This window comes from Lithobates pipiens, unplaced genomic scaffold, assembly GCF_037356315.1.
Source record: "Lithobates pipiens isolate NorthernLeopardFrog02 unplaced genomic scaffold, aLitPip1_a1.2 Scaffold_8, whole genome shotgun sequence".
Lineage (NCBI taxonomy): Eukaryota > Metazoa > Chordata > Amphibia > Anura > Ranidae > Lithobates > Lithobates pipiens.
This window is the reverse complement of record NW_027507903.1, coordinates 456566090-456576016: the sequence shown is the minus strand read 5'-3', so window position 1 is coordinate 456576016 and position 9927 is coordinate 456566090. Positions and strand designations below refer to the sequence as shown.

The following is a 9927-nucleotide window of genomic DNA, read 5'->3' as shown; positions in this document are numbered from 1 at the left end:
TTCCAATTTGTATGCAATCAGGCAGGCCCTTGCACTACATGGTTTTGGTAAATCTGAAGGAAAAAATCTGTAGAAAATCGAATAGGGTGTATAGGGCGTAACACTAAATGTAGTCCCTAAAGTGGAACTAGCATCAGATATACGGTATTTCTTACAATTATGGCTGCTAGGCTTTTGTGTAACTGTATCGCAAGCTAATAACTGTGTAATTGTAACATAGGTATTTATTACTGCTCACTGAGATCAAAGTACACCCTTTACAATGCCTTCATCTGCTTTTCCCTCCAAAATGATCACACCATATATGTTCAGACATTATCCAGGGTCAGCATCTTCTTTTTGGCTGAAATACAGGATCATATATTATACCATCATGTAAAGAATGGTGCCTGTGCAGTTCTTGGCTGTGCTTCAAATGTCTGACATAGATCAGTTCCTGCTGCAGTCCCTCAGCTTGTAACTAGTTACAGAGGTCCAGTACATGCTACCGTTGGAGCAGGGGCAGACTGACAATTCATGGGGCCCCCGGGCAATAGGAGAAGGTTATGGGCCCCCCAGGCAATAAGAGATTATGGGGACCCCCGGAAATAGGAGATTATGGGGCCCCCAGGCAATAGAATATGGGGCCACACAGTATATACACACACACATACAATATACACACACAAACACACAATATACACACACAGTATACACACACAGAATACACATACACACACTGAAAAGGTACTGGAGAGGCGGGGCAGCTATAATCTTGGGATTTAAAAAAAAAACACAGATTTTTACATACTGTCCCTTGTTTTATTGAGGCTGGCAACCCTGATGGGACCCCTTAGTGGCATGGGGCCCCCGGCAGTGCCCGAGTGCCCGAATGGTCAGTCCGCCCCTGTGTTGGAGTGATCGCTGGGGTAGAGGAGACTGGGGAAATGTTTTCTCCTGCCTGCAGCAGAGAGATGATATCATCTCTGCCTAGGCACTGTCACTTGCCTGGAGCTATAGAAGGCGTTTCAAATATAAAAATGTTTTTGCATATCGTTTTACACTAAGGCCTGGTTCACACTGATACAGTGCGGAATCTAGAGGAAATGCTGTGCGGTTTCCGCACCACATTAAAATTGCACCCCGTTCACGCAAACCGCTGTGGGTGTGTATGGTAAGTTACCGAAACCCCAAAAATCGGTTCGCAAAATCAGTGCGATTTTCAGAATCAAATACGATTCTGGTGCTGTCAAAAAAAATAGTTCTGCATGATTTTGAAGCGGATGTGGTGCGATTTGAGCCATACAGAATGAATGGCCCAATGATTTTTAATTATTATGCTGTCAGCCAATCCCCAGACGATGTCCTTTTGTGACAAAACGCTGCGTAGGGAGGAGCTTGTGTACTGACGTCATCACGGTTTCCTCTTCGGAGATTTTGGTTTACGGCGGACAGTGAGCAGGGAGAGCGTCATGAGACGCCGCTAATGGTACACTGCGCATAACAAGACTCTTCCTGTAAGTGCAATTTTTTTGAGCTTATTAAATTTTACTCAAATACTACACTATGGGAGTCTTTATGGTTTAAGTCTTTTGAGTACTACCGATCCAGGATCAACTATACACCGCTATATGTTTTTGGGAGACCGAATTCCCTAGGCTTGTTGAGACCAGTTTGTTGGTCTTTGGAGTCGGTAAGGAGATTATTTGTCCACTTTGGGTGTTTTGCTGCTTGGAGAAGGGACTTCATTTTCACGGATCTACGTTGGCAATTCACTGTTTATATTTATAAGGACTGGTTTTACAATTTTTCACCATTTGGGACTTTGCCTTAGTTTTCCACTTTCAGTTTCTTTTCACCAACTTTTTGAAACTCACCTAAAATATTTTTTTCTTTTTTTATATAAATAACCACGTATTATTAATATCACTTATGTTTGTTCCTATCATATTATATCCTAGCATATTTAGCCTTTTTTTGCACTCGTAATCTAGGAAATTGTATTTATATAGGTGTTACATGTTCATTCATTCCAATGGTATACTTCTTCTACATGCCTTTCAAAGTTGAGATTTTATTATCTGACTTCAATTATTTATTGTTTATTTAGCGCTGCACTCATTTTTTTATTTTCACCATTTTAGTATTAATAAATAGATAGGAAAGTATATTATACTTACTTGTTTTTAAATATTTTTTTATTTTTTTTATTTCTTCAGTTGCTTCATGGTTTCTGCCTTAGATAAAAGATGCCATACATCCCAGGAGTCTTCAAGGGCATTTTGTTTTATTTCATCTGGAGGAGGGGAGGAGGGAATTCTCAGCTAAGCATGCCCTCCTGCCTGCATGTCTAAGCTAAGGGCAAATGGATTCCAGAAGTAAATGCTACATGAATCATCTGCCCTTACTCAAGATGGCTGTGTCTAGAAATTCTAGGGCAGGGGTAGGGAACAGCTGTAACGGCTGGAGAGCCGAGGTTCCCTACCCCTGCTCTAGGGGGATTTGTTTCCAAGTGATTTCTCAACAAATTAAAGCATGGAAACATGGATGGACAGGTGAGTTTGCTTTGAATTAATTTTTTTTAATTAAATATCAAATTTCAGTTTGCGGTGCTCAGATACAGTTCCTCTTTAATATGTATTATTTAGGACAGGGATATGAAATTCACAGACCCTCCAGCTGTTGCAAAACTACAAGTCCCATCATGCCTTTGCCTCTGGGTGTCATGCTTGTGGCTGTCAGAGTCTTGCTATGCCTCATGGGATTTGTAGTTCTGTAACAGCTGGAGGTCCACTAATTGCATATCCTTGATTTAGGATATAAAGCTATGTGCAGCCAAACAAAAAGGCAACCACTCTAATTTATAACTAGATTTTATAGGAAGGTGCACGTGGAAGGGCTTGCTACAGAGCAAAAAAAAAATTTTAATAAATTTCCCAGCACACTGACTGGCAGGAAAAACAAAAAACAAACATTTGCATTAAAAAACAGGGTTTGATTTGTTACACAGCATTTGCAAATAAAAAAAATGTAGCGTGTGTGTAATATATATATATATATATATATATATATATATATATATATATACACACACACACATACCGCATATACATGCAAACTTTATTTAAAAAAATATTTAAATAATAAAAAAAATTAAATCATAACAAAAATTATTTTGATTTTATTTATATATATATATACACACACACACACACATATATATGAAAGTCAATGGGTGAGGTGCACTGAACGGTCTATTAGATGTATTGTGCCAGCAATCTAGTCCTTCCCAGGAATTAAAATATAAAAAAAATTGAAAGGGGATTGCTGCACAAAAGGTGAACATTTATTGGTAAAAAATTACATCGAGCATCAGGCATATTTAAGTGACGTTTTGGGCTAATAATGATAACGCCCTTCTTCACAACCACATACCTATGTGGTATGTGGTTGTGAAGAAGGGTGTTATCACTGTTAGCCCAAGACCAAAAAATGTAAATAATAAAAAATGTAACCATAACAAAAATTAATTTGATTATATATATATAATCAAAATATTTTTTGTTATGGTTACATTTTTTATTATTTACATTTTTTTTAAATAAAAAAAGTTTTAATGCATGTATATAGGTATGTGTGTGTGTATATATATATATATACACACACACATACCGTATATACATGCAAACTTTTTTTATTTAAAAAATATGTAAATAATTAAAAAAATGAACGCATAGCAAAATTATTTTTGTTATTATTAAATTTTTCTTTTTTATTATTAATTTTTTTTAAAATAAAAAAGTTTTAATGCATGTATATATGGTATGTGTGTGTATATATATATTAATTTTATTTTTTTGCAAGCTTAAAGAGGAAAAGTCAGGGGCTGTGGCATGGAGTGGGAGGTTGTGCAGCAGCAGCTCTGGCCATGAAAGGGTTATCCTCCCCCTACCATTGTGCAGCCTCTCCTCCCTCCATGACTCACTGTGTACCTCCTCCTGCTGCCTGTCTCTAGGTGATGGTGCAGCTAAGATGGACGCTGTGTGATGGTGTGTGCCTCTTTCCTCTGGACACCGTGTCTCTGAGCCCCCCTACCTGGAGCCTGTCCCCTCTGTGTGACTATGGAGGGACAGGCAGACCCCTGTGTCTAGATGAGGACCCCCCCTAGGACTCTCCTCCTCTTCTGCAGCTGATCCTGCCCTCTTCCCCTGCACCATGGCTGGGATTATCAAGAAGCAAATCCTGAAACATCTCTCCAGGTCTGTTTTCTATTATTGTGATCCTTCTCGTCCACCTCCTGGCTGTGCCGGACGCTGCAGAAACCCCTAGCAACCCATCAGCGGTCGCCTTGTGCTCATGCATGAGGTCACATCTGGCTGGTTGCTGGGGTTGAGCGTGCTTCGAATCGGAGCTCTTTTTGGTTACTCGCTGCTCCCTGTAAATAGGGGTAGTAAGGACTAACTATAAATCATTTTATAGGGGAGACATGATCATAAAGAGGATCCAAAGACTCCTAAGGGGTGTGGGAAGGCGATGCCAGCAGCACTAAAGGCGCTGGGCACAAGGGGCGAAACGGTGGTGGTGGGTGCTAAAAGGGTTAGAGGGAAAGGATGTTTTATTTGCTGGGGGGGAAAGTGTGACATTGTGTTTTGCTCAGCTGTATATTGAAGTGGGAGGGTGACGTGACAACAGGAAATCGGGAATGGGCTTCGTAAACATGATGTCACGCTGTGGGGTTTGAGGGTCCAAGGGTGACATCTGTGACTGGTGGTGACTGGCGTGCCCAAGGTCCCCTGCCACCTTGTTATCGCTCGCCTACGCCAGAGGAATCCTCTGATCAATTATTTCCTTCCTCACCCTTTTTCATGGGGGTTTTTTTTTTTGGAGGAATTTACTACAGCCAGGCATGTTATAAGAGGCGGAGAGAGGTGACGGCTATCCACAGATTAACCCCTCTCTAACCTAACTGTCATCGTAAACAGGACCAGATTTTGGACCTTAGGGGCCCCAGGGCACTTTAAGTTTGTTGGCAACCCCCATACACAGGAATTGAAATTCACAGCCAATCAACGTCCATATACCTAGACCTGACTCTACATGATATTTCCTCAGAAGCTGACTTTTCTCTCCAACTAACAAGTCCATAACTGTGAAATTGGTTCACCTTCAATTAAAAAAAAAAAAAAATGCATGACAAAACGTCATTATGAGGTCACATGCATGCAATCGTGACCTACCTTCCTTTAAGACAGTAAGTCTTACATGTGTGGTTTGCTTGGGCCACCAAAAATTTTCTTAAGGGTGCTTTCACACAGGGCTTTCCACCGCGATGGACTCCGTTTTGCTTAGCGGGGGGGAATCGATTCGCTGATCTCCGCTGAGCTGGCGGATGACAGGTTCGTCTCTGCTCACTGTGCAGAGACAGATCTGTCATAGATCCGTCTCTTTGGATGAATAGGGTCCCTTGGTATAGGGTCAGACCCTGAATAGGGTCACCATAATGGTGACCCTATTTTCCATCCATCAGGCGAATCAGATAAAAACTGACAGTCCCGCTGTCCTCTATGGGGTGATCGGATGAAAATGCACAGCCTGTCCGTTTTTATCCAATCACACCGTAGAGGACAGCGGGACTGTCCGTTTTTATCTGATTCGCCTGATGGATGGAAAATAGGGTGACTATTATGGTTAACACCTCATCCCTTTTAAACCCCAACACATATTGATTACACAGGTTCTGTGGCTGATTAAGGTGGTAATTAAACTCACTTGGTGCCTTATCTGCATTTAATTATCCTCAGAACCTGTGTAATTCATATGTGTTCGGGTTTAAAGGGATGAGGTGGCAACTTAGCCACCATCTGTCTGGATTTCACAAATCGGATCCGGTGTCAGCAGACATGTCACCACCTCATAGCGGTGAATGGATCGTCCAATCAGGTCCATCTGAAAAACTGACCTGATCGGAAAGCCTGTGTGAAAGGGGCCTAAGGCTAAAAAAATATGCCAGAGGAAAAGCTTTTACAGATGATGGCAGGCAAAATATTACTTCCCAAGATACACTTTAAAAACAGAAACTCATTAAATAATTTTGTATACGGATGGGCAGCCCAGGCAGTTGCCCCTTTTACACTTTCATAAATTCAGCACTGTCCATTCAAGATCTGACCCAGCCCTCCAACGCAAGTTAAGTAGTTGGTGAGGTGTCGTTATCCGCGGCCAGCTTGCTTCGGTGCCAATGGCTCCATCCCAGGGCTGGCATCACCCAGTACCAAGATTGGTCTGTTGCTCACTGTCTAGGAATCCAAACTTTTCGAGATTATCAGTTTGGCGTTGTAATGATGATAATGTTCTGGATGTTTTTTAGACACTCCGGTATGGGTCAGGTTTCTTGGGCTTGGCTGTGTCTTCATGTCTGCCAGATCTGTTTAAAAACATGATGTCATTGACGAGTGCTGTCTGGCCTCTCACTAATGTGAATGTGCAAAGGTTTTGTTTTGCTTTTTTGTATTCCAGGGTGGTGTTGATGCCAGCATAATGAAATCTGATCTAAATTATGGAGGGGGAAGACTAATCTCAGGTTTTCTTTGTGTTGGTTGAAATAGTAACGCTGGCTCACCTTCCTGTCCATGTACCATTGCAGTGATACTACTTTCACTGTATCCCTGCTGGGGCATAGTTTATGTCTATGTTTTGCCTTTCTGGCACTGCCAGGGGTCCTAGTCTCCTGAATTGGGTGTGTGCCCCCCCCTTTGGCCGCCCTGGATAGTGTGTGTGTGCCCCCCCCCCCCTTTGGCCGCCCTGGATAGTGTGTGTGTGCCCCCCCCCCTTTGGCCGCCCTGGATAGTGTGTGTGTGCCCCCCCCCTTTGGCCGCCCTGGATAGTGTGTGTGTGCCCCCCCCCCCCTTTGGCCGCCCTGGATAGTGTGTGTGTGCCCCCCCCCTTGGCCGCCCTGGATAGTGTGTGTGTGCCCCCCCCTTTGGCCGCCCTGGATAGTGTGTGTGTGCCCCCCCCTTTGGCCGCCCTGGATAGTGTGTGTGCCCCCCCCTTTGGCCGCCCTGGATAGTGTGTGTGCCCCCCCCTTTGGCCGCCCTGGATAGTGTGTGTGCCCCCCTTTGGCCGCCCTGGATAGTGTGTGTGCCCCCCCCTTTGGCCGCCCTGGATAGTGTGTGTGCCCCCCCCTTTGGCCGCCCTGGATAGTGTGTGTGCCTCCCCCCTTTGGCCGCCCTGGATAGTGTGTGTGTGCCCCCCCCTTTGGCCGCCCTGGATAGTGTGTGTGTGCCCCCCCCTTTGGCCGCTCTGGATAGTGTGTGTGTGCCCCCCCCTTTGGCCGCTCTGGATAGTGTGTGTGGGCCCCCCCCTTTTTAGCCGCCCTGGATAGTGTGTGTGGGCCCCCCCTTTTTGGCCGCCCTGGATAGTGTGTGTGTGGGCCCCCCCTTTTTGGCCGCCCTGGATAGTGTGTGTGTGGGCCCCCCCTTTTTGGCCGCCCTGGATAGTGTGTGTGTGGGCCCCCCCTTTTTGGCCGCCCTGGATAGTGTGTGTGTGTGGGCCCCCCCCTTTTTGGCCGCCCTGGATAGTGTGTGTGTGCCCCCCCCCCTTTGGCCGCCCTGGATAGTGTGTGTGTGCCCCCCCCTTTGGCCGCCCTGGATAGTGTGTGTGTGCCCCCCCCCTTTGGCCGCCCTGGATAGTGTGTGTGTGCCCCCCCCTTTGGCCGCCCTGGATAGTGTGTGTGTGCCCCCCCCTTTGGCCGCCCTGGATAGTGTGTGTGTGCCCCCCCCTTTGGCCGCCCTGGATAGTGTGTGTGTGCCCCCCCCTTTGGCCGCCCTGGATAGTGTGTGTGTGCCCCCCCCTTTGGCCGCCCTGGATAGTGTGTGTGTGTGCCCCCCCCTTTGGCCGCCCTGGATAGTGTGTGTGTGCCCCCCCCTTTGGCCGCCCTGGATAGTGTGTGTGTGCCCCCCCCTTTTTAGCCGCCCTGGATAGTGTGTGTGGGCCCCCCCTTTTTGGCCCTCCTGGATTGTGTGTGCCCCCCCCCTTGGCCCTCCTGGATTGTGTGTGTGTGTGCCCCCCCCTTGGCCCTCCTGGATTGTGTGTGTGTGTGCCCCCCCCTTGGCCCTCCTGGATTGTGTGTGTGTGTGTGTGCCCCCCCCTTTGGCCCTCCTGGATTGTGTGTGTGCCCCCCCCTTTTGCCCTCCTGGATTGTGTGTGTGTGTGTGTGTGTGTGTGTGTGCCCCCCCCCCTTTGGCCCTCCTGGATTGTGTGTGTGTGTGTGTGCCCCCCCCTTTGGCCCTCCTGGATTGTGTGTGTGTGTGTGTGTGTGTGTGTGCCCCCCCCCCCTTTGGCCCTCCTGGATTGTGTGTGTGTGTGTGTGTGTGTGTGCCCCCCCCCCCCCTTTGGCCCTCCTGGATTGTGTGTGTGTGTGTGCCCCCCCCCTTTGGCCCTCCTGGATTGTGTGTGTGTGTGCCCCCCCCCCTTTGGCCCTCCTGGATTGTGTGTGTGTGTGCCCCCCCCCCCTTTGGCCCTCCTGGATTGTGTGTGTGTGTGCCCCCCCCTTTGGCCCTCCTGGATTGTGTGTGTGTGTGCCCCCCCCTTTGGCCCTCCTGGATTGTGTGTGTGTGTGTGCCCCCCCCCCCCCCTTTGGCCCTCCTGGATTGTGTGTGTGTGTGCCCCCCCCCTTTGGCCCTCCTGGATTGTGTGTGTGTGTGTGTGTGTGTGTGCCCCCCCCTTTGGCCCTCCTGGATTGTGTGTGTGTGTGTGTGTGCCCCCCCCTTTGGCCCTCCTGGATTGTGTGTGTGTGTGTGTGTGTGTGCCCCCCCCCTTTGGCCCTCCTGGATTGTGTGTGCCCCCCCCTTGGCCCTCCTGGATTGTGTGTGCCCCCCCCTTGGCCCTCCTGGATTGTGTGTGCCCCCCCCTTGGCCGTCCTGGATTGTGTGTGCCCCCCCTTGGCCGTCCTGGATAGTTTGTGTGCGCCCCCCCTTTGGCCGTCCTGGATAGTTTGTGTGCGCCCCCCCTTTGGCCATCCTGGATATTGTGTGTGCGCCCCCCCCTTTGGCCATCCTGGATAGTGTGTGTGTGTGTGTGTGCGCCCCCCCCCTTTGGTTGCCCTGCAGTGTGTGCGCCCCCCCCTTTGGTTGCCCTGGATAGTGTGTGCGCCCCCCCCCCTTTGGTTGCCCTGGATAGTGTGTGTGTGCGCCCCCCCTTTGGTTGCCCTGGATAGTGTGTGTGTGCGCCCCCCTTTTGGTTGCCCTGGATAGTGTGTGTGTGCGCCCCCCTTTTGGTTGCCCTGGATAGTGTGTGTGTGCGCCCCCCTTTTGGTTGCCCTGGATAGTGTGTGTGTGCGCCCCCCTTTTGGTTGCCCTGGATAGTGTGTGTGTGCGCCCCCCTTTTGGTTGCCCTGGATAGTGTGTGTGTGCGCCCCCCTTTTGGTTGCCCTGGATAGTGTGTGTGCGCGCCCCCCTTTTGGTTGCCCTGGATAGTGTGTGTGCGCGCCCCCCTTTTGGTTGCCCTGGATAGTGTGTGTGCGCGCCCCCCTTTTGGTTGCCCTGGATAGTGTGTGTGCGCGCCCCCCTTTTGGTTGCCCTGGATAGTGTGTGTGTGCGTCCCCCCCTTTTGGTTGCCCTGGATGGCCTGTGTATCTCCCTTCTAACGGTCCTGGGGGGGGGGTCTGCATGTCGTTGTACTTGTGGCGGCATGCGTTCTCTAGGTAGCCCTGGGGGTCAATAGACTACTTTTTGTGCAGGCATGGGGGTCTGTGTGGTACCAGTGTATCAGGTGTCTTAAAGTGTCCTTGTGCCATTCAACTGGCACACTCCCTGAGCCTATATGTTATCCTCTTGGCTCTCCCCTTGGACCCGTGTGCGATGCTGGACCCATTCTAGGATGTGTTATCATTCTGGTACCCTGTGGTGCTTGTGTGGTATTTTAAAGCTTTCTCGAGGGACTTTTGTGCTG

The 9927-nt window shown here is 48.5% G+C and overlaps 1 protein-coding gene across 2 annotated transcripts in view; it reads left to right on the top strand.

Moving 5' to 3' along the window:
* The first annotated feature begins 3959 nt into the window (after positions 1 to 3959).
* Positions 3960 to 9927, top strand: part of BLTP3B (bridge-like lipid transfer protein family member 3B) — a 137490-nt gene continuing 131522 nt past the window's right edge. The window contains exon 1 of one of the 2 annotated variants that reach the window (XR_013270269.1): positions 3960 to 4238. Coding sequence is in view for 1 of the 2 variants with exons in the window: in XM_077468456.1 (XP_077324582.1) it covers positions 4195 to 4238 (44 nt within the window). In the remaining variant the exon portion in view is untranslated. The remainder of the gene's footprint in view (positions 4239 to 9927) is intronic. The other variant, XM_077468456.1, reaches the window with a different exon arrangement.